Here is a 24,675-nt window from a genome sequence, read left to right as displayed (position 1 = left end):
TTCACTCAATAACATCACTTTTCATGATTTTATGTGAGAACATTCATTAATGTGCACAGCAAGGGTTCAATAAATAATTGTTTGATGAAGGAATCTGTAGTAGGAGTTAATAGTAATGGATTTTATACATGTTTTGATAGTTGGTGTATTGATTTACATATTTATACATATAGTGTATTTGGTATTACTCTAGTTTATCTAGCAGAGTATTTCTTTCTGTTCTCTTTGTTAAATTTTCATTGTTAGAGCTTTGAAAATAAGGATTTCCTATGCTTGATAAATCCTTGTGTGTTAAACATCTATGAAAGGGTTTATGTTTTAACCCAAGTTTTCTAAAGCTATAAATTTATAGAATATGACTATGCTAAATTGCATGTGGAGCAGAATTTTGAAGAATAAAAAAATCAATAAACAAACACACCATCTTGAAAGAAAAATGACCCAATATGTGTACTTTCTTAGAAGCAATTAAATACTTTCATGGTTACTCTAGGGAGTGTGTCAGAAACTGTTATACTGGAGTGTTGCTTCCTTTCAAATGTTCATCTGTTTCTTATAAAGTAGAGTTTACAGATAAACAGAACTGAAGGACAAGAGCACTCGAATTCCTGCTGAGTTTATGGTTTGGGGAAGCAGACCTATGCTTACCCTTAGAGAATGGCCATTCAATACCAGCCCTTACTCATCACCCATTAGGTTTCAGGCACTGCAGACATACCAGGCACTCTGGTAAGTGATGACTAGCTTATGTGTCCTGGTAGGTACAAGGGCGCATGCATCTCCAAGGACTTATACACACCTCACTAAATTCCCTCCATGTGATAGATATTTCTTGACTATATTTTTTCTTTCCACAGTTTGACCTGAGGGTTGGAATATAAATTCTCATGGAAGAGGGAATAACTCTTGCCTGTGTATTGCACTTCTCGGCTTTCAAGATACCTCTGAAAATTACAATTTGTTACCTCACAGACACAGAGTAGGGCTTGGGAAGCATGGGGCACTGAGGTGACTCAGTCCAATGGAGTTGAAACCAGTAGGAGAATCCAAATCTCATGTAGACAGCCTCTACATGTCTCATGTAGACAGTGTTTTCTTGGCAAATTACACATCAAATGCGGCCCAACTGATGTTTTACAGGTGACAGGTACTAGATGTCTGAAGAGATGCAAAATACCATGGTGAAAATAAGAAAGACTTGAAATGAGTACAGGGCAGAAGTTCCAAGGGCACAGTGACTATTTTGTTCTAAGAAAGTCAGATCACAAGGCTTTCATGATTAATGAGTATCATTCTTTGTCCCAGGAAGCTGTTGCTTACTGAATGGATATCCTTAGGCCTCCTAGCAATGTGACAGAATTTGTCCTCCTGGGACTCACACAGAATCCACACGTGCAGAAAATACTCTTCATTGTCTTTCTGTTCATTTTCCTCTTCACTGTGCTGGCCAACCTGCTCATTGTCATCACCATCGCCCTCAGCCCCACGCTTTCTGCTCCCATGTACTTCCTTCTCACCTACTTGGCCTTATTAGATGCCTCCTTCACATCTGTTACCACTCCCAAATTGATTGTTGACCTACTTCATCAAAGAGGAATCATCTCCTGGCGAGGATGCTTGACTCAGGTCTTTTTAGAACACTTTCTGGCAGCATCAGAAGTCATCGTCCTCACTGTCATGGCCTATGACCGCTATGTGGCCATCTGCAAGCCTCTGCACTACATGACCATCATGCGACAGGGGCTCTGCCGGCTCCTGGTGGTGGTGGCCTGGATCGGGGGGATCCTGCATGCCACTGTGCAGATTCTTTTCACAGGAGACTTGACCTTCTGTGGTCCCAATGTCATTGACCACTTCACGTGTGATTTCTTCTCCCTGTTGGAACTCGCCTGCAGTAACACCTACATACCTGGAATGGTGGTGGCAGCCAACAGTGGGGGCATGTGCTTGCTTATTTTTTCCATGCTGCTCATTTCCTACATAGTCATTCTGAGCTCCCTGAGATCCCACGGCTCTGAAGGACGACGCAGAGCCCTCTCTACATGCAGCGCCCACTTTACGGTAGTGGTGCTCTTTTTCGTGCCTTGTGTGTTCACCTACACACGTCCTGTGGCCACTTACCCTGTGGACAAGTGGGTGACTATGTTCTCTGCAATCCTCACTCCCATGTTAAATCCTATCATTTACACAGTGAGAAACGCAGAGGTGAAAAAAGCCATGAGGAATCTGTTGAAGAGAAGAGTAGTTTAGGTTGTTCAGAATGCCAATAAAGTGATGATTTATATACATAGGGATGATTAAGTGTGAATACTCAGTTGCTAAGTCATGTCAGACTCTTTGCAGCCCCATAGACTGTCATCAGCCAGACTCCTCTGTCCGTGGGATTTCTCAGGCAAGAATACTGGAGAGGCTTGCCATTTCCTTCACCAGAGGATCTGTGCAACCCTGGGATTAAACTAGCATCTTCTGCATTGGCAGGCAGGTTCTTTACCATTGAGCCACCAGGAAAGTCCATGTTGTTTTTGTTGTTCAGTCACTAAGTTGAGTCTGGTCTTTGCCATCTCATGGATGGTAGCATGCCAGGCTCCTCTGTCCTCCACTATCTCCTGGATTTTCTCAGATTCATGTCCATTGCGTCAGTGATGTAATCTAACCATCTTATCTTCTGCTGCCTCTTTTCTCCTTTTGCCTTCAGTCTTTTCTATCATCAGGGTCTTTTCCAATGAGTTGATCCTTTCTATCAGATTGCCAAAGTACTGGAGCTTCAGCTACAGCATCAGTTCTTCCAGTTAATATTTAGGGTTGATTTCCTGTATGAATGATTTCTTTGATCTCCATGCAGTCCAAGGGAGTCTCAAGAGTCTTCTCCAACACCAGAGTTCAAAAGCACAGATTCTTCGGCATGCAGCCTTCTTTACACTCACATCCATACATGAGTACTGCAAACACCATAGCTTTGGCCATATGGACATTTGTTTGCAAAGTGACATCCCTGCTTTTTAATATGCTGTAGGTATGTCATAGCTTTCCTTCCAGGGAGCAGTTGTCTTTTAATTTTCATGGCTGCAGTCAAAGTCTGCAATGAATCAATCTGATTGTGATATTGACCATATGGTGATGTCCATATGTAGAGTCATCTCTTGGGTCATTTAAAAGGGTGTTTGCTTTGGTCAGTGTATTTTCTTGACAAAACTCTGTTAGCCTTTGCCCTTTTTCATTTTATACTCCAAGACCAAACTTGCCTGTTATTCTGAATATCTCCTGACTTTCTACTTTTGCATTCCCATCCCCTATGATAAAAAGGATATCTTTTTTTGGCATTAGACCTAGAAGGTCTTGTGGTCCTCACAGAACCAATCACCTTCACCTTCTTCAGCTTCAGTAGTTGGGACATAAACTTGCACTACACTGATGCTAAATGGTTTGCCTTGGAAGCAAACTGAGATGATTCTGTTGTTTTAGAGATTGCCCAAACACTGCATTTCTTACTCTTTTTTCTAACTCTGAGGGCTACTCCACTTCTTCTAAGGGATTCTTGTCCACAGTAGACATAATGGTCATCTCAATTAAATTCAAGTCCCTTTTAGTTCATGGATTCCTAAGATGTCTATGTTCAATCTTGCCATCTCCTGCTTGACCACATCCAATTAACCTTGAACCATGGACATAACACTCCAGGTTTCTATGAGGTATTTTTCCTTACAGCATCGGACTTTACTTTTACCACCACACGCATCCACAATTGAGTGTCATTTTTGCTTTGGCCCAGCTGCTTCGTTCTTGCTGAAGCTGTTAGTAATTGCCCTCCGTGCTTCCCTGGTAGCATATTGGATACCTTCTGACTGGGGGCTCATCTTCTACTGTCACATCTTTTTGCCTTTTCATACCGTTCATGGGGTTCCCCTGGTAGGTTGCCATTTCTTCCTCCAGTGGACCACATTTTGTCAGAACTCTTCACTATGATCCATCCATCTTGGGTGGCCTTGCATGGCATGGCTTATAGCTTGCTTATAGCTTCATTGAGTTGTGCCAACTGCTTTGTCAAGACAAGGCTGTGATCCACGAAGGGACTGAATAAGACTATAACTACTTTATTAAAATGTCACTATCTCAGTTGTGAAATCTATTATATGAATATAATACTCATGCAAGAAGAAACTTTCATATGATAGTACCCTGTTTTATTAATTACAGTATCCTCAGCCATAGCATATTTTGTGTATTAAAATAGGTAGTACTATCAAATTTAATAATTGGATAAATATTTAAACACTGCATCTGAATTGATGGTAAATTTGTGTATATAGACTGAACATCAAGGCAGAGTATATTGAATACTAAATAAAAAGGGATAAAAACTTGCAATGACAAGTAGAAAAATACATGATAAATTCATCTTTGTTGAAGCAAAACAACTGGTCTGGTACTTTGTTCTTAACTGTAAATAGTCTGAAAATAGTTATAAAATATTTTTTCTTCTATCACTGTCATATCTTCAGTTCAGTTCAGTCGCTTAGTTGTGTTCAACTCTTTGTGACCCCATGGACTGCAGTACACCAGGCTTCCCTGTCCAACACCGACTCCCAGAGCCTGCTCAAAATCATGTCCATCGAGTTGGTGATGCCATCCAACCATCTCATCAGAACTTACAGACCTTAATCAGTGATATGGTTTAGCAGTATTTCTACACAGAGGATGAGTTGGTTGGATCCCATCATGGACTCAATGGACATGAGTCTGAGCAAGTTCTGGGAGACAGTGAAGGACAGGGAAGCCTGGCATGCTGCAGTCCATGAGATCACAAAGAGTTGGACATGACTGAGAAACTAAACTGGACTGAACTGAAGCTGGAGATTATTGAGGGAGACATTGCATGCACAGGTCACAAAGAATCGGACACGACTGAGTGACTGAACAACGTAATTTTTTAAATTTACTGGTAAAATCCCGGTGTACTTAATTGAGCAAGATTCAGTTTTGGACAAATTCTAGTTCTAAGATTTAATGATATATGTAGTTAGAAATGGATAAAATGTACAGTGATCTTCATCTCTATTGGGGCAAAAAGATGATACCCTTTTAAGAAATGTTATAAAATTTGGGGGAGGTCCTTCATTAGCCTTAAAGCAATGCATAAAAGAAAGAAAATAAAACAATAATGGCTCCAAAAATTTCAAGTCATCTAGTCTGGCCACACCAACATGACAGAATGAGAAGAACTAAGCAACTGAATGGTATTTTCTATTTTGGATTTAGTAGGAAAAGCAGTTACAAAAATAAATTTCCCTGGGGAATAATCTATAGTATAAATAATAACAGTTTTCTGAATAATCAGAGACTCCATGGAGAAAATGGAGACACAGTTAAATGAAATAAAATATTTCTACAAATAATAATGCAGTCTGTCACACTATCTTGTCATCATGGATGAAAGACGTTTTCAGAGTAACTTAAAAAGTCTTCAGTCACACAGAAGCCTCCACATCACATCACATCACATCAAGCCTCCAAATGGTGACAAAAACACCTAATATTGGGAATCTGGCTTTGCAACTGTGCAACTTTATTATGTAAAACATTAAATTATTTTGAAATAAATAAAGCTTTGATTCCAATTCTGGTTTTATCATTGAACATATTTGACTTTTGGGAAATTAATGAGATGGTGTAAGCCTCAGTAAAAAATGGAGATTTCTGTCCTATTAGAGTAAATGTTGAAAGTGATACATTAAACTGTAGCACAGAGAAGATACAATCAGAACAAGATTGAAAGAGAATCAATAGTTTTGGCTGCTTCAGGATAACAAACTGTTAGAGGCCAGAACAAAGGTAGACCTAACTCTCAGGAGGCTGCTGCAGAGGCCAGGATGGAGCTAGGGCAGGAATGATCAAATCGGGGATACATTCTGAAAGTAGAGACAACTCGATTTGCCAAAGGCATGAATGATTCATAGGAAATCAATAAGGGAGTGAAGAACACTGTGAGATTTATTGTCTGAGCAATGGCATTGAAGTGGGTACCACTTAACAAGATAGGGTACACTTTTACATTATGGAAATTGTAAATTATGTATTATATATACTAACTTGATGTTCAAATGCAGATGTCCAAAATTGGAGACATGGCATGCAAAAATTTGAAAATAAGGGTAGATGTCAGAGCTAGAGATGAACCATTTGATAACATCAGCATTCGTAGGTCAGGAAATGGGAACATCCAAGTAAAGAGTCACTGAAAGACATCTCAGTGATTTCTTGTACAATCCAAGCCAATGATCTTCTGTTCACAGTTTGATCTATTCACGCTTGATGTGTCAATTCCTTTGTGCTTCAATAATTTTGCCTTTGTGACTGCATAATGGTACATATTTCCATATAATTCCTTTTACATCTTTATTTGTTACATCACTATTTCTTTAAATCTGAACTAAATTCTCTGTTTTCTGTTTGATGGATATATTCCTACCTTGTAACCCTTAGTATTTTGCCAATATTTTTATAATAACTGTTTTTCCATTATACTGGAAAATTTTGATGCATCTTTATATGCTATATCACTGGTGACAGGGAACTAGGCCTTTTTAAACTTGGTCATCACAATGAATGTGCCACATTGGACATAAACTGGTACATTATAGTCATGGTTTGGGTTTCCCAGTTGGGGATGTTGGGGGCCGGCGTGAGGCACTCCGCCCATGGCAAAGGTCATGAGGAAAGAGGCTCAACATATGCAAAGGCGGGATCGAGCCTCAGGAGTCCCCCTGGAAATCCTCAAGCATCTACCCCAATAACCAGAGCCTGCCTACTTTACTACTTTGTGCTCTCCCCTACACCTCTGACTTTACGGGGGGCTGTCCCCCACCACCTCTTTTGGAGAAGGAGTTAACTTAGAGCTCCAGTTAATAATAATTCCTGGGCATGATAGGAGTGTTTCAACCTACAAACTCCTCTGAAGGTTCTCTAGCCTGCCTGACAGGCTTGTCCGGCCACATGTGATTGCTCACAGCCTCCCAACTGTGAGAGGCAAGACATGCTTTAAACCTTCTAAAAACAGGTTCCTTAGAAAAGTTAGAAAACCATTAGTATAAGTATAATGGGCTGATTAGAAATTGTATTGGTGAAGGGTTTTTCATTTGTTGAACTGATGTTTACTGCTAAGTCTCCATATCCCCTGCCCTTACACATATTAATGAATATATAGAAGAAATAAGTATTAACCTTTGATATTAATCACATTAGACCTTAGGCTAAGTAAATTCTTTCCTTAACTAAAACCCACTACACCCTCACCCTATAGGAATGTAACTTTATTTGGGTGGCGTCTGTTTTAAGAATAATCACCCCTGGAGAAATAAGTGTCCTGGCTGAGTGACCGCTGTCACAAGGAGAGGGTCATAAATTGTCAGCAGGCCCCCCTGGCCAGAAGATTATGTAACACCCCTAAGACCTCTGTATACATTTGTGTGAAGCACCTGACTTTGATAAAAGTCAGGACTGCTGTGCCCACATGACTTTTGTATAACATCTCAGTGTATAAAAACAGACTCTGGAAAATAAAGAATTGGAATCAGTTCCTCAAAAGACTGGTCTCCCCATGTCTCTCTCTCTCTCACTCTGGCTGAGTCTCCATCTGGAGCACGGAACCCGCCATGCTTACTAATTATGCCTGGGCTTCTAAGATCCGACTGGGGAGGCCTCAGTGTCTCCTCTCCTTCGGGAGAACAGAAGGACGCCTGCGGCCTACGTAAGTGGTGCAAACTTCTTGTCTTGAAGTTTTATTGGTCTCCCGCGTAAACCAAGCTACTCAGCCTCTTTTCTCCACTGAATTTTCCTGCTGAGCTAGCCTTATTCTATTACTCTTTATATCTTTGATGAATAAATAATTAAATAGGTCGCTGACGCCGTCCCCGCTTCGAATACCCTGGATCAGCCGGGGCTGGACCCGGGCAGTAAAGAGCCTACCTGCCAATGCAGGAGACAAGAGACACAAGTGTGATCCTTGGGTCAGAAAGATTCCCTGGAGAACATAAAAACCCACTGTAGTATTCTTGCTGGAGAATCCCAAGGACAGAGGAGCCTGGTAGCTACAGTCCATAGGGTCACAAAGACCTGGACATGACTGGAACGACTTAGCACTGATACATGGTTTTAATTGACTGGATAAAGGAAAAGATTAACTTCAGTTCAGTTCACTTCAGTTGTGTCCAATTCTTTGCGACCCCAGGAATCACAGCACGCCAGGCCTCCCTGTTCATCACCAACTCCCGGAGTTCACTCAGACTCACATCCATCGAGTTAGTGATGCCATCCAGCCATCTCATCCTCTGTCGTCTCCTTCTCTTCCTGCCCCCAACCTCTCCCAGCATCAGAGTCTTTTCCAATGAGTCAACTCTTCGCATGAGGTGGCCAAAGTACTGGAGTTTCAGCTTTAGCATCATAACTTCCAAAGAAATCCCAGGGCTCAACTCCTTTAGGATGGACTGGTTGGATCTCCTTGCAGTGCAAGGGACTCTCAAGAGTCTTCTTCAACACCACAGTTCAAAAGCATCAATTCTTCGGGGCTCAGCTTTCTTCACAGTCCAACTCTCACATCCATACATGACCACTGAAAAAACTATAGCCTTGACTAGACGAACCTTTGTTGGCAAAGTAATGTCTCTGCTTTTCAATATGCTATCTAGGTTGGTCATAACTTTCCTTCTAAGGAGTAAGCGTCTTTTAATTTCACGGCTGCAGTCACCATCTGCAGTGATTTTGGAGCCCCCAAAATAAATTGGACACTGTTTCCACTGTTTCCTCATCTATTTCCCATGAAGTGATGGGACCAAATGCCATGATCTTTGTTTTCTGAATGTTGAGTTTTAAGCCAACTTTTCACTCTCCTCTTTCACCTTCATCAAGTGGCTTTTTAGTTCCTCTTCACTTTCTGCCATAAGGGTGATGTCATCTGCATATCTGAGGTTATTGATATTTCTCCCAGCAATTTTGATTCCAGCTTGTGCTTCTTCCAGCCCAGCATTTCTCATGATGTACTCTGTATATAAGTTAAATAAGCAGGGTGACAATATACAGCCTTGACGTACTACTTTTCCTGTCTGGAACCAGTCTGTTTTCCATGTCCAGTTCGAACTGTTGCTTGCTGATCTGCATACAGATTTCTCAAGAGGAAGGTCAGGTAGTCTGATATTCCCATCTCTTTCAGAATTTTCCACAGTTTATTGTGATCCACACAGTCAAAAGCTTTGGCATAGTCAATAAAATAGAAACAGATGTTTTCTGGAACTGTGTTGCTTTTTTGATGATTCAGCAGATGTTGGCACTTTAATCTCTGGTTCCTCTGCCTTTTCTAAACCAGCTTGACCATCTGGAAGTTCACAGTTCATGTATTGCTGAAGTCTGGCTTGGAGAATTTTGAGCATTACTTTACTAGCGTGTGAGATTAGTGGAATGATTCTAAAGCTGAAACTCCAGTACTTAGGCCACCTCATGCGAATAGTTGACTCAATGGAAAAGACTCTGATGCTGGGAGGGATTGGGGGCAGGAGGAGAAGGGGACGACAGAGGATGAGATGGCTGGATGGCATCACTGACTCGAGGGACATGAGTCTCAGTGAACTCCGGGAGTTGGTGATGGACAGGGAGGCCTGGCGAGCTGTGATTCATGGGGTTGCAAAGAGTCGGACACGACTGAGTGACTGAACTGAACTGAACTGAAAAGGAAAGAAAAATTACTGTTGCAAGTTGGGAATTGTGTGTGTAGTTAGTATAACTGGAACAAAATGATTGAGCTGATATTTGACTCATAATAACATCATGAGGGCTCTAAAGCAATTTTTTTCCTCCATGTTACACTTTGAGATCCTAATTATGTGATCTGACTGAAAAGTATCTTTACATACAGATGTACTTTTGTGGAGAATCCTAGTGAATTTAATTAAGAAAGAATTAGTCTTAGACACAGTACAGCTCCAAAATTCAATGATAAAAGTGGTTAGAAGGGAGAAAATGTCCAGTGACCTTTTCCCCTTTTGGGGAAAAGAAGTGAGATTATTTTAAGAACTGATACAAAAAGTTTAGGTGGTCCTTTGTTTAGGCTGAAAACATTGCCTTAAAAACAGAAAAACAGTGCAGGAATGTCTCTCAAAATCTCAAGCTGACTAGTCCAGCTCTACACCGTGACATGAGAGGGACTAAACAACTGAAAGGTGTTTTTCTATTTTGAAGTTGGCAGGAAAAGAAATGACTAGGGACACATTTTCTTGGGAAATGATGGACGTTATCTTCCTACGTCAACATAGGATTTGTTTATAATTTTGATCAGTTGTCCTAAAGTGGTAAATGCTTCTTTTTGTGCATATGTGTGCCTACGTGTGTGCTCCATGAAATTTCTTTTAAATAATCTGTAGTGCAATTAAAACAATTTTCTGAATAACCAGAAAACTTCATGAAGAAAACAGACAGCTGAATGAAATAAAATATATCCTGGAGTAATACTGCATCCTTTTGCCTTTATTGGCATACTGAATGGATAAAGAATTTGAGGTTTTTATGAGTAACTTAAAAAATCTTCCTTCAGACTGTGACCAAAACTCCACAAGGTAAGACCAATAGTGAAGAGTGGGAACCTGGCTTCACAATTGTGTGACCTTTATATGTAAGAAATTAAATTCCTTTGAAATAAGTCAAGCTTAGATTTAATTCTGGTTTTACCATTGAAAAATATGTGATCTTGGGATAATTAATTAGATGTTTTAAGCCTTAGTTTCCTCAACAATGAAATGAGGATTGTAGTACTTACTGCAGAATTTAAGTGTGACGTATTAAACCATGAATGCATGATTGGAATTCACTACAGGAGTTTTAAGAAGTGGAGTAAGATAATCAGAATAAGACTCAAAAACAATAATACAAGCCACTTTAGGACAACAAGTTGTTCGTGGCAAGAATAAAAGTGGAAAGACACAGCAGGAAGCTACTGCAGTTGGCCAGGGAGGAAATAAACTTGTTATATTTTGAAAGTAAAGACAACAGAATTTGTCAAGTGTGTCAATAAAAAAAAATTAGAGCAATAAAGCAGTGAAGAAAATTCTAAAGTTTTTTGTCCGAGCAATTACATGGAAAGTGTATACCATTTAATGAGACTGGGAACTCCTTTTATATTGTGGAAACTTTAAAATTTATTTTTATATATATTAAATTGTTATTTAGTTATAGATGTCCAAAATTGGATGTTGCCTATAAGGGTTGAAAATAAGTAGAGAGATAAGGGCTTGACACAAAATTAAAGTGCTTCAGCATTTATTGTTCAGGAAAAGGAGAAATATCCAGGTTAAAGTCCTAAGGATTCTCAGTGTGATTTGAGACAGTTCAGGACAGTGACCTTCTAGTCATAGTTTGATACACTTACACTGACCATGGAAATTAGCTTGATTGATCTCAATTATCGCACCTTTGTGATGTCATAAATGATGCACATTTTTAAGAAATTTTCTTCACATCTTCTCTTGTGCTTTTACTTTTCTTTAAAAACTCAAACTATTGGAGAAAATGGACAACAGCAGAATGAAAAAAAAAAATTCATTCAAGTAATAGTTCAGCCTTTTGCCCCCTGTTGTCATCCTGGATGAAAGAAAAATTCCAGGACCTCATGAATAATTTAAAAATTCTTCTTTCAAATTGTGAACTAGGCTCCACAAGGTAAGACTGACAGTAAATAGTGGGAAATAGATTTCACAATTGTGTGCTTTCTGTATTATGAAAGATATTAAATTATTTTGAACGAAGTCTCACTTAGATTCCAATTCTAGTTTTATTACTTTAAAATATATGATCTTGGGGAAATTAATGAAATGTTCTGATCCTTAGTTTACTCATATAACCAATGGGGACTTTCAATTTCTGTTATTGTAAATGTCACATGTGATACATTAAACTGTGGGTTCAGTTCAGTTTAGTCACTCAATTGTGTCTTACTTTTTGCAACCCCATGGACCCCAGCACACCAGGCTTCCCTGTCCATCACCAACTCCTGGAGTTTACTTAAACTAATGTCCATTGAGTCAATGATGCCATCCAACCATCTCATCCTCTGTTGCCTTCTCCCTCCTGCCCTCAATCTTTTCCAGCATCAGGGTCTTTTCAAATGAGTCAGCTCTTCACATCAGGTGGCCAAAGTATTGGAGTTTCAGCCTCAACATCAGTCCTTTCAATGAACACTCAGGACTGATCTCCTTTAGGATAGACTGGTTGGATCTTTTTGCAGTCCAAGGGTCTTTCAAGAGTCTTCTCCAGTACCACAGTTCAAAAGCATCAATTCTCTGGCAGTCAGCTTTCTTTATAATCCAACTCTCACATCCATACATGACAACTGGAAAAACCATAGCCTTGACTAGATGGACCTTTGTTGGCAAAGTAATGTCTCTGCTTTTTAATATGCTGTCTAAGTTGGTCATAACTTTCCTTTCAAGGAGTAAGCATCTTTTAATTTCATGGCTGCAATCACCATCTGCAGTGATTTTGGAGCCCCCCAACATAAAGTCAGCCACTGTTTCCCCATCTATTTGCCATGAAGTGATGGGACTGGATGCCATGATCTTAATTTTATGAATGTTGAGCTTTAAGCCAACTTTTTCACTTTCCACTTTCAACAAGAGGCTTTTTAGTTCTTCTTCACTGTCTGCCATAAGGGTGGTGTCATCTGCATATCTGAGGATATTGATGTTTCTCCTGGCAATCTTGATTCCAGCTTGTGCTTCATCCAGTCCAGCCTTTCTCATGATGTACTCGTCATATAAGCTAAATAAGCAGGGTGACAATATATAGCCTCGATGTACTCCATTTCATATTTGGCACCAGTCTGTTGTTCTATGTCCAGTTCTAACTGTTGCTTCCTGACCTGCATACAGATTTCTCAAGAGGCAGGTCAGGTAGTCTGGTATTCCCATCTCTTTCAGAATTTTCCATAGTTTATTATGATCCACACAGTCAAAGGCTTTGTCATAGTCAATACAGCAGAAATAGATGTTTTTATGGAACTCTCTTGCTTTTTGATGATCCAGAAGATGTTGGCAATTTGATCTCTGGTTCTTCTGCCTTGTCTAAAACCAGCTTGAAGGTCTGGTAGTTCATGGTTCACGTATTGCTGAAGCCTGGCTTGGAGAATTTTGAGCATTATGTTACTAGCGTGTGAGATGAGTGCAATTGTGTGGTAGGTTGAGCATTCTTTGGCATTGCCTTTCTTTGGGATTGGGATGAAAAATGACCTTTTCCAGTTCTGTGGCCACTGCTGAGTTTTCCAAATTTGCTGGCATATTGAGTGCAACACTTTCACAGCATTATCTTTCAGAATTTGAAATAGCTCAACTGGAATTCCATCACCTCCACTAGCTTTGTTCGTAGTGATGCTTCCTATGGCCCACTTGATTTCACATTCCAAGATATCTGGCTCTAGGTGACTTATCACACTATCATGATTATCTGGGTCGTGAAGTTCTCTTTTGTACAGTTCTTCTCTGTATTCTTGCCACCTCTTCTTAACATCTTCTGCTTCTATTAGGTCCATGCTATTTCTGTCCTTTATCAAGCCCATCTTTGCATGACGTATTTCCTTGTTATCTCTAATTTTCTTGAGGAGATCTCTAGTCTTTCGCATTCTATTGTTTTCCTCTGAACCATGGGTACATGCTTGGAATTCACTCTGGGCCTTTTGAGCAGTGAAAGAAGGTGTATACAGAACAAGATGAAAGAGAATCCTATGGTCTGCTGTAGGATAACAAATTGTCAGAGGCCAGAATAGATGCGCACATCCATGGCAGGAGGCTGCTCCAGTGCCAGGAAGGAGCTGCAGCATGGATGATCAAATTTGTGATACATTTGGAAGTAGAGACAACAGGATTTCCTAAAGGTAGGGATAAGTCATAGAAGATCAAAGTGGAAGCAGATAGCTCTCTGAAATGTATTGTTTGAGAAATAACATTAAAAGTGGTGGTGCCATTTAATGAGATGGAGAACACATTTTATATTATGAAAAATTTGAAAAATATTGTGTTATATACTAAGTTGATATCCAACTGCAGATGTACAAAATTGGAAACATTGCATGCAAAAATTGGGAAATCATGGGTAATAAGTATAGAAATCGGAGCTGGGGACATGACATTGGATGGCATTAGTATTTATAGGTCAGGAAACAGGAAACATCCAACCAAATACCCTGAGAAACATGCCTCGGTGAGTCCTGAGAGAATCCAGCACATGACCTTCCCTTTTATCCATCGTTTCAGCTCCTCTCACTGAATAGTAGTTTAATTGGGTCTCAAGAATTACACCTTGAAATTAGTGCATTATCCATCATGAAGTTAGTAATTCATCTTTAGGATCAAGCGTCTTGGTATGTAAAAGTCTTTGTAAATTTGATGCAAACTTTCCATTTCTTTAAAGGATTAGTGATAGTTATAATTAAAGAATAACTCTATTTCAAGCTATTGATATCAATTTTCTACTAAAATGAAAACTGTGTAATGTCTGGTTTATCACTGTACCTGGACAACTAGGATGCATTTATAGTAAGGAGTCAATAAATGACAAGCAATGCATTTGTCAATGAAATTTTATAAAGTTAACTGATCTTAAATTAATGTCTGCTTTTACTTTTACTATTTTCTCATTCTTTCTTTTATTTTTATCTGTATTCTTACTTTTGCCTTCATTCTATTAATTGTACTAGTTAAAATATTTAGTTCTGTAAGAATATCCTTTTATTCAGTTTCATTTATCTTGCATAGGAAAGTTAATATATTTCAATTTCTTAAAAATTGAAAGCATGATGCTTAGTATGCTGCTGCTGCTGCTGTGTAGCTTTAGTTGTGTCTGACTCTGTGTGACCCCGTAGACAGCAGCCCGCCAGGCTCCGCCATCCCTGGGATTCTCCAGGCAAGAACACCGGAGTGGGTTGCCATTTCCTTCTCCAATGCATGAAAAGTGAAAGCTGAAAGTGAAGTCGCTCGGTCGTGTCCGACTCTTAGTGACCCCATGGACTGCAGCCTACCAGGCTCTTCCATCCATGGAATTTTCCAAGCAAGAGTACTGGAATGGGGTGCCAATGCCTTCTCTGGATGCTTAGCATAAGTGCTTGAAAAACAACAACAACAACAACAACACACACACACAGAAATTGAGGTAACGTAGAATAAAACTTTTCCCTGTCCCGTACCAGATTCTCCCAGTCCTTCCTGTGCAGTCATTACACTCTGCTGTTAGGATTCTTCAAGTAAAAATCTGCAAATACAGGACATTTTCATATACTTATCTGTGCTTATGTTTCAGTGTATAAATTCTGGGCTTTCCGGGTGGCTCAGAGGTGAAGAATCTGCCTGCAATGCAGGAGACTTGAATTTGATCCCTGGGTTGGGAAGAACCTCTGGAGAAGGGAATGGTAACTCACTCCACCATTCTTGCCTGGAGAATTCCATGGACAGAGGAGCCTGGCGGGCTATAGTTCATAGGGTTACAAAGAGTTCGACACAACTGAGTGACTTTCACTTTCAAATTCAACACATGATATTGTCATACATTTGTATTTCTGTTTCCGCATATAAATTGTGCCTTTTACTGTTCAACCTCCTGAATATTTTTAGATACTAATTTCTATAGGTCTAACTCATTCTAGTTTCCTCCTACTTCTTAACTTCTTTGAAAAAACTACACTACTTTCTGCATATGAACCCCTAGAAATTGAATAGCTGAGTCAACTTGCCAGGGTCCAGCCCCGGTGGATTCAGGGAATTCGAAGTGGGGATGGCGTTGGCTAGATCAGAAAACAACTGCTTAATTAAACGTTTATTAAGGATATAAAGAGTGGTGAAATAAGGACAGCTCAGTAGGAAAATTCAGTGAAGAAAAGAGGCTGAATAATTCAGCCAGAAGGTAAGAGAAAGAACGACATGGGGAGTCCAAGTTTCGGTGAACAAGGCCCCCACTTTTATTTCCCAAAGTAGTTTTATACCTTAAGTTATGCATGGGGGAAGGTGTAGAGTCATGCAGTAAGCCAGGCTTTCTTCCTGCAAACTTATCATATGCAAAAGTTTAGGTGATTTGCATCATCTTCTGGCCTGGAGGCCTGTTAACATTTTAAGACCCTTTCTTCAGAAAACTTATTTTTCTCTAAAGGTGATAAGTTAAGCGCCACCCTCCAAAAGCATTAGATAAAGTTGCATTCCTACAGAGCAAAGGTGTGGTGGGCTATAACAAGAAAAAGAATTAACTCAAGGGTCCCAGGTTACAAACATTAAAGCTACTATTTACACCAATTATATTAATCAATACACTGCCAGGGACACAGCAGGTAAGGGATATGGAGACTTAGCAGCAAACATTGGCCCAACAAGTGAAAAACCCTTCACCAATACAATTTCTAATCAATCTTAACTACTCAAAGGAATCTGTGTTTAGACAGTTTAGAACATCTCCTGCCTCTCACAGTTGGGAGGCTCTGAGCAATCACATGTGGCCGGAAAAACCTATTCAGGCAGGCTAGAGGACTTCCAAAGGAGTTTGTAGGTTGAAACACTATCACACCCAGGAACTTTATTAACTGGAGCTGTAAGTTAACTCTTTTTTTCAGAAAGAGGTAGTGGGGGACAGCCCCCCCCTCCCCGTAAAGTCAGAGGTGTAGGTGAGAGCACAAAGCAGAAAGTAGGCAGACTCTGGTTTTGGGGGTAGATGCTCAAGAATTTCCAGAGGGACTCCTGAGGCTTGATCCCGCCTTTGCATATGCCAAGCCTCCTTCCTCATGACCTTTGTCATGGGTGGAGCTCCTCACGCTGGCTCCCGGCAGTGACAGAATTCCAGTTGAGCTATTCCAGATCCTGAAAGATGATGCTGTGGAAAGTGCTGCACTCAATATGCAGTATGCACTCAATATGCAATATGCCAGCTCCCGGCATCAACTGTTTTATGTATCTAAAATGTTGATGTTCATTATTATTGCCAGAAAGTTATCCATTTAGGCATTTTTTCACATATTTCAAATTATTTGTATTCCTTTTCCATGAGCTGCTTATGAGCGAATTTTACATGTTTTCTTGGATTGTTGATCTCTTCCACACTGATTTGGTAAAAGTGACCATTTTGCCAATGTTTATTCTTCCAATTCTTGAAAAAGGAATATCTTAACTTGTGTCTTTAATTTCTTTCATCAAGTCATATACTTTTCAGTGCATCATACTTTCACCTCCTTGCTTACATTTATTCTTATATATTTTATTCTTTTTGATGCTGCTGTAAATTGGATTATTTTCTTAATTTTTAAAATATTTTGTTATTATATGTAAATGCAACTGGTTTCTGTACATTGATTTTGTGTTCTGAAATACTGCCAGATTTGCTCAGCAATTCTAACACTTGGTGAAATTATTTGAATTTTCTGTTTGTATGATTATGTCTACTCTTTACTCTTCAATATGGCTTCTTAATCACAGCATCATGCATATGAGATTTATATATATCAGTGTGTTAATCTGCAGTTTATTTATTTTATTGATGACTAGTATTTCATTTTATGGATGTATCACAGCTTCTGCATCCTTTTCTTTATTCTTTTCTCAATATTTAACTATTTCTAGCTATTTGGAATTATGATTAAAACTGATCTAAGTATCCATGTAGAATTTTGACAAACAAGGAAACAAACCAGAAAGAAAATGACATCATAATTTTCAAGACACTAGATTTGAAAAATAAGTGACTGTGATTATTGAGAGATGGGAAACATATTGACCTGCAAGACTCTTTCCAGTTTATAACCTTTAAAAAATTTCCATATTGTGCTACAGAGAGAGATACCTCAAAATATCCATGTAGACTGTATGAGTTGAGGAGACGAAGTTAGGGATCTGAGGAGACCAAGGCAGCCCAAATTCCGAGAGTAGAATACTATAGATGATATACCTGTAATCCGGGATGGGGGGCAGGATGAGAGAGAAATTCTAGACAACAACAAAAGAGGATCCCTCTCAACTATTCATCATAGTACTGATCAGTGCATACATTTAAGAATACCTAAGGATGGGGTGGTGTGCTGCGATTCATGGGGTCACAAAGAGTCGGACACGACTGAGCGACTGATCTGATCTGAAGGATGGGGAAAAATTTACCCAGATGGTTAGCGAGACGAGGGCTGGTGTTCAGGCTGAGCCAGGAAGAGAGCCTATTCTAACCAGCTGGAAAGCCTCATGGTTCACTGGGGCAGTGCTCTTGGTTGAATACTTAGGAAGATTTTGCACTTCTTAAGTGGGGCATGATTAGCCCTAGACCGAGCACTTCTCAAGACTTGCTTCAAACACCGTATGAACTTTTTTAAAAAATAAATTCTAAAAGGAATGATCCAAAAAATCAAAGTAAATATCCTGTTCAGAATTTTGTATCTTTGTTACTGTGAGATATTCATGTAAATATTTTCCTTGTGATACCCTTGTGTTATGATAGTATAAAGGTTATACTAGGCACATAAAATGTATTAGGAAATATATTAATTTCCTCCCTTCTGAGAAAGTGTGTACCATTTCCAGATTAGCTTTTGTGTAGAACTGGTTGATCAAATCTATATGGGAATGAACTTTTTTGGGGAGTCGAAAGATAGAATTCTAGTCATGTAAATTTATTTAAGTATTAGATTATCCCAATTTTTAATTATTTTTCTCTTAGTTCATGAGGTTGTGTTTTTCATGGCAGTGGTCTATTTTCTTTCAACTGGCAAGTATACTGTCAAAAATTAATTAATCATAACACCTGATTATCTTTTTAAGGTCTGTAGAATTTGTAGTGCTGACCCTATCCTCAATCTTTATTGTAATACTTTATTTTTTCTTATTTTTTATAATCCATTTTGCTAGGAATGTACTAATTTTATTTAACATTCAAAGAATACATTGAAATCAGCTCAGATATCTTCAAAGATAAAACTTAAATTTGAACAGATTTCCTGTTTTGAAAGTCAAGATTTACACAAGAAAGTTTTTATATATTTTATTCCTGCCCAGACTGGACATTTCCATTTCTGTGAGATGACCTCAAGTTGTTTTTCATGATTTTCTCCCAGAGGACAGGATTCTATAAGTCATGTACTACACAGTGATTATCCTGGTGGTATCTCTGGAGATAAAGAGTCTACCTCAAATTCATGATTATGGTCCCAGTGAATTTAATTAGACAACAGTCATGTTTGGAGATGAAGCAGTTGAATGACTCAATACTATGGGATACAATTAAATGTAGACAAAGTGTTTACGACCCTGTGCCCTTACCTCAGAGAGTATTTGTCTGTAGCAGTAATCACATGACAGGCTTCTTCTCGAATTGAAATGATGGGCCCAAAACATAAAAAAGTGTATATAAGAAGTTATTCTTCAGGAAATCCAAAGTTCAGCTGTACGAAGACAGGACAGTATAAGTGACTGAGAATCAAAATGTTACAAAAGCTCTTTCACTATTTCATTTTCACTGGTATAAACACAAAGAGCAAAATTTTGTTGTAAACAGTTCTTACAGGATTTGAAATTTTCTCTTGCTCTCCTCAATCAAAATGCTGATTTAACATTTGTTGTCAGAACAAATCCTGTCAACAAGGAATGTTCTGAGTTTCTGTTGACAATCAAGATTTGAATTCCCTAGGTTACAGGATATTGATATTTGACCCTGAACCCCAACGATTTGAAAAAGTAATTTTCTCTGAATGACAGAGATGAATTAGGTTTCCTGCAAGCTTGAGAAGAGTTGATCACGTGAAAGCAGTTCAAGGTCCAGTGATGGTGCATGTATATTGCTCTCTGTTCCCAGAGATGAAGTGCGTTCATGAAGGATGAGGAAGAGGGCATCGGAGTCCAGAACATGGATTGGAAGACTTTCTCTTTATGCTGGTAACTCAGGAAGTATATTTATACGTAAAATTCTGAACTAGGATTTACATTTTGCAAGAGTACATTGGTGGTTTGACAACTAAGTTTTTTAAGGGTTCTCCTCTGTGACTTTCTTCTACTCCTAAAATGTGCAAGGTAACCTCCATTAACTGGAAAGTAAAGAAAAAGTAACTCTGGCTTTCAGTTTAGTTCAGTTGCTCAGTCGTGTTTGACTGTTTGCAGTACCCCAGGCTTCTCTGTCCATCACCAGCTCCTGGAGCTTACTCAAACTCATGTCCATTGAGTTCGTGATGCCATCCAACCGTCTCATATTCTGCCATCCCCCTCTCCTTCCACCTTCAATCTTTCTCAGCATCAGAGTCTTTTCAAATGAGTCAGTTCTTCGCATCAGGTAGCCAAAGTATTGGAGTTTCAGCTTCAGCATCAATCCTTTTAATGAATATTCAAGACCAATTTCTTTAGGATGGACTGGTTGGATCTCTTTGCAGTCTAAGAGACTCTCAAGAGTCTTCTCCAACACCACAGTTCAAGAGATATTATCTACATTATACAATTTAATGATCTCTGAAATGGAAAGCTACTTGTGGCAACTCATGTATTTAATATTGTGGCTTTTTCCCACACATGTCTCTAATCACTCACCTCTCCATTAGACTATATGATTGATGAGATTAGAAATAGTATTTTAATCAGTCTTATAACATCTGAAAATTTGGACACATAATAAACTTTACTGCCTAATTGTTGAATAAACAAATTAGCTTAAGCTTTTGGGAAGTCAATATTAATAATATAGATTTACAGGTAATTTTGTCCAGAACTCTGAAATACGACATACAGAAGAACCCATGGAACAAAGGAGCAATGTAACTGAGTTTGTCCTCTTGGGGCTCACTCAGAGCCTCCAGGGTCAGAAAATACTATTTGTCACCTTCTTACTCATCTACATTGTGACCATGGTGGGCAATCTCCTCATTGTCCTGACTGTGGTATCCAGCCCAACCCTGGATGTCCCTATGTACTTCTTTCTTGGCAACTTATCATTTATGGATGCTGTTTATTCTACTACAGTCACCCCAAATATGATTATAAACTTACTCTATGAGAAAAGAACCATTTCCTTCCAAGCTTGCATGACCCAGATTTTTATAGGGCACTTATTTGGTGGTGCTGAGATTTTGCTCCTGGTTGTCATGGCCTATGACCGCTACGTGGCCATCTGCAAACCCTTGCATTATTTGACAATCATGAATCAGCCAGTGTGTGTTCTACTGCTGCTTTTGGCCTGGGCTGGTGGGTTTTTACATGCTGTCCTTCATCCTCTCTTTGTTTACAACCTCCCCTTCTGTGGTCCCAATGTCATGGACCACTTTGTATGTGACATGTACCCCTTGTTAAAACTTGCCTGCACTGACACCCAATTTATTGCTCTCACAGTCCTGGCCAATGACGGGGCCATCTGTGTGGTCATCTTCACACTCTTACTCATCTCCTATGGGGTCATCCTGAAGAATCGTAATCAAAAAGGGAGGCGCAAAGCCTTGTCCACCTGTGGCTCCCACATCACTGTGGTGGTCCTCTTCTTTGTGCCCTGTGTTTTTATGTATGTGAGACCACTTTCTACTTTTCCCATTGATAAATACTTGGCTGTGTTTTACACCATTATCACCCCTATGCTGAACCCTCTAATCTATACTCTGAGAAGTAGTGAGATGAAAAACGCCATGAAAAAGCTCTGGAACAGAGGCAAAAGAAGAAGATGAAGCAGCATGAATATATATAATTTTTTTTTTATTTTTAAGAAGCATTGTTCCTCCAAGGAAAGCCATGTGTGATTATTTAACTGGAAAAAATATCATCTCTGCTTTAATAACTTGAGCATAATGAAAAGATTATTTGGTAAGAGTCTTAATGATCAAAATATGCTTTTAATATTTTCATTATTTTTTTTAGTTCAAAGTATATATTATGTTCAAAACACATTTTTAAAAAGATTTCCATAATTTCTTCAGAAAATATTTATAGTTTATGGTTGTAAAAGTTTATGGTTAAAATATTTAAAGTTTATGGTTGTACTCTTGAGACTACAAATTTATTTTCTATATGATGAGTTAAGCTATAGTTAATATTTTAAATTTATTTAATTAGTGGAAGATTTTATGTTTCTCTCTTAAAAAGTGACCTTTTAGAGTTAATAAGGCTCATTACAAATTTCAAAAAAAAAAAATACAAGAAATATGAATTTAGAAAGATGGTGACAATGACCCTGTATACGAGACAGCAAAAGAGACACTGATGTATAGAACAGTCTTTTGGACTCTGTGGGAGAGGTAGGGGGTGGGATGATTTGGGAGAATGGCATTGAAACATGTATAATATCATATATGAAATGAGTCGCCAGTCCAGGTTTGATGTAGGATACTGGATGCTTGGGGCTGGTGCACTGGGACGACCCAGAGGGATGGTATGGGGAGGGAGGAGGGAGGAGGGCTCAGGATGGGGAACACATGTATACCTGTGGTGGATTCATTTTGATATATGGCAAAACCAATACAATATTGTAAAGTTAAAAAAATTAAAAAAAAAGAAATATGACATAAAATCTTGGTTCACTGCTCTTCACACAAAGACAGCACATATTAATATTTGAGGCACATGAGTTACTCTTGTATCTGTAAGGTACTCTTCATATACTAATTTGCTTATGTTACTTAGAATGTTAAAGTCAAAGAATGCTTCAGAGTTGTAATATTTATCATGAAAAGGCTATACAAATAATCTGAATAATCATGGTGTAAATGCAGAAAAATAATCAAATCTTACTTATTTTTCCAATAAGACAATCATGTTATCTTCTGAAGCTTACGAGCTTTGTTCGGAGTTAAATTTTCATAAAGATGATTGTTTCACCTTCCCTGATACTTTCGAATTTCTGGTAAAACCTCCACTATTTTTCAACATCCCTGTCTCTTTGTTTATAGTGTTTCATAACCTCTAGAGAGATGCAAGCTCTGTCTTTTATGCATAAATTTAGCATAATTCATCATTCATGAGCTTCAAACATGCATTACGGAACTTGACAACAGATATTTTAAGTGATATCACTGTTAAGAAAGATTCTGATAATATATGCCATTTTTGTTTCTCTTATTAATGGATACAGATTTAGTTAAGACAGGTCAAATCATTTAGAGAACAACATGCAATGGTTGGTCTAAGACCAATGTGCTCAGTCATATCCAACTCTTTGTGATCATAGACTATAGCTCAGCAGACTCCTGTCCATGGAATTTTGTAGGCTAGAATACTGGAGTGGGTTGCCATTTCCTTCTCCAGGGGATCTTCCTGACCCAGGGATGAAAGCTGTATTTCCTGTGCCTCCTGCATTGGAGGAGAATTCTTTACCTCCCTGAGCCATCAGGACATAACTAACACAGATTACCAGGTAATAAAGAGTCCAGACTATATTGTTTTATTTGACAGAGACATCATTCATAAAATCCTCCCTCCTTCTCTCAAACAGGCTTGAGATAAATTATTAACTGCCTCTAACATGGTTAGAAGCACGTGATTGAATAAACTTATTATTCTGTCTCCCTTCTTCAGCCTGGATTCGTGTGAGGCTATGGATATGGGGCAATGGATGCGTTTCACTTGTAAATCACACTAAATGAGAAATCTCATGTCCTGATTTTTATACCTTTTACATAGAGAGTTCTTATATTCAGATTTCTTATATCTCTTGTATTTCTCAAAGCCTTCTCAAACACAATACTATTCACCAAATAATGGCAAACTTTTGGTTTACCGAATCTTAAATAATTTGTTCCTTGACTTTTGGATGCTGCTATAGAAACAAAATTTTGTGTCCCTCTCTAGAATCATAACTAATTCCTTTCTAATGTGGTAGTATTTGGAAGGGCCCTTTGGAAAATGACTAAGTCATGAAGGTGGCATTCTGATGATTGGGGTTACAGTGTGTGTGTGACAGTCGCTGTGTCTGACTCTTTGCAACCCTGTGGACTATTCAGTCCATGGAATTCTCCAGACCAGAACACTGGAGTGGGTAGACTTTCCTTTCTCTAGGGGATCTTCCCAACTCAGAGATTGAACCCAGGTCTACTGCATTGCAGGCAGATTCTTTACCAGCTGAGCCACAAGAGAAGCCCAAGAATACTGGAATGGGGAGACAATCCCTTCTTCAGTGGATCTTTCCGACCCAGGAATCAAACCTTGGTCTCTTGCATTGCAGGCAGGTTCTTTACCAACTGAGCTGTGAGGGAATCCCTGATTGGGATTAATGCCATTATGAAGAGACATAAGAGAGCTCACATGACCCTTTTGCTATGTAAGAACATAGGAAAAAAGATGGTTGTCTATGAACTAGGGAGGGGGACTCATCAAATATGGACTCTGTTTTGGTCCCTTAGTTTTCTAGCCACTAAACTTGTGAAAAATAATTGTTTATTATTTACTTTATCTAAATTGGTGATATTCTTTAACAGTAGCCCCCCAAAACCAGAGAAATTTAGTTAATTTTCAAATTTATTTTTTTATTTCAAGTGATGAGATAAATATCTTTGTGAATTGTCTGTGTTCATTTATCCATAAGTTCCTTGAAGTCAGGAAAAGTTTTTTCATTGACTTTGTGTTTTCTATTCCTTGCCCAATGTAGGGGATACAGCACCCACTTTATAGCCTTTTTCAGTTTTATGAACTCTTGATCTATTGGAGTGATAATATTTACTGATACATTTTGAAT

The 24,675-nt window shown here is 38.8% G+C and overlaps 2 protein-coding genes across 2 annotated transcripts; both read left to right on the top strand.

Annotated features, from left to right (window-relative positions):
- The first annotated feature begins 1,323 nt into the window (after positions 1–1,323).
- LOC123329588 (olfactory receptor 140-like) lies at positions 1,324–2,250 on the top strand. The gene has a single exon (XM_044928956.2). The coding sequence runs from the start codon at positions 1,324–1,326 to the stop codon at positions 2,248–2,250; it is 927 nt and encodes a 308-aa protein (XP_044784891.2).
- Positions 2,251–20,761: 18,511 nt separating this feature from the next.
- On the top strand, positions 20,762–24,449 carry LOC123329849 (olfactory receptor 4A47-like). The gene is made up of 2 exons (XM_044929837.2): positions 20,762–21,650; positions 24,271–24,449. Exons 1-2 carry the CDS (start codon positions 20,762–20,764, stop codon positions 24,447–24,449), a joined length of 1,068 nt encoding a protein of 355 aa, XP_044785772.2.
- The last annotated feature ends 226 nt before the right edge of the window (positions 24,450–24,675 follow it).

Source organism: Bubalus bubalis, chromosome 16, assembly GCF_019923935.1.
Source record: "Bubalus bubalis isolate 160015118507 breed Murrah chromosome 16, NDDB_SH_1, whole genome shotgun sequence".
In the NCBI taxonomy this organism is placed as follows: Eukaryota; Metazoa; Chordata; class Mammalia; order Artiodactyla; family Bovidae; genus Bubalus; species Bubalus bubalis.
This window is presented reverse-complemented; position numbering and strand designations above follow the sequence as displayed.

Coding starts and splice junctions, on each gene's coding strand:
- LOC123329588 (XM_044928956.2), top strand. CDS start 1,324: ATGGATATCCTTAGGCCTCCTAGCAATGTGACAGAATTTGTCCTCCTG.
- LOC123329849 (XM_044929837.2), top strand. CDS start 20,762: ATGGAACAAAGGAGCAATGTAACTGAGTTTGTCCTCTTGGGGCTCACT. Junction 21,651..24,270: donor AAACGCCATGAAAAAGCTCT/GGAACAGAGGCA, acceptor TATGTAAGAACA/TAGGAAAAAAGATGGTTGTC.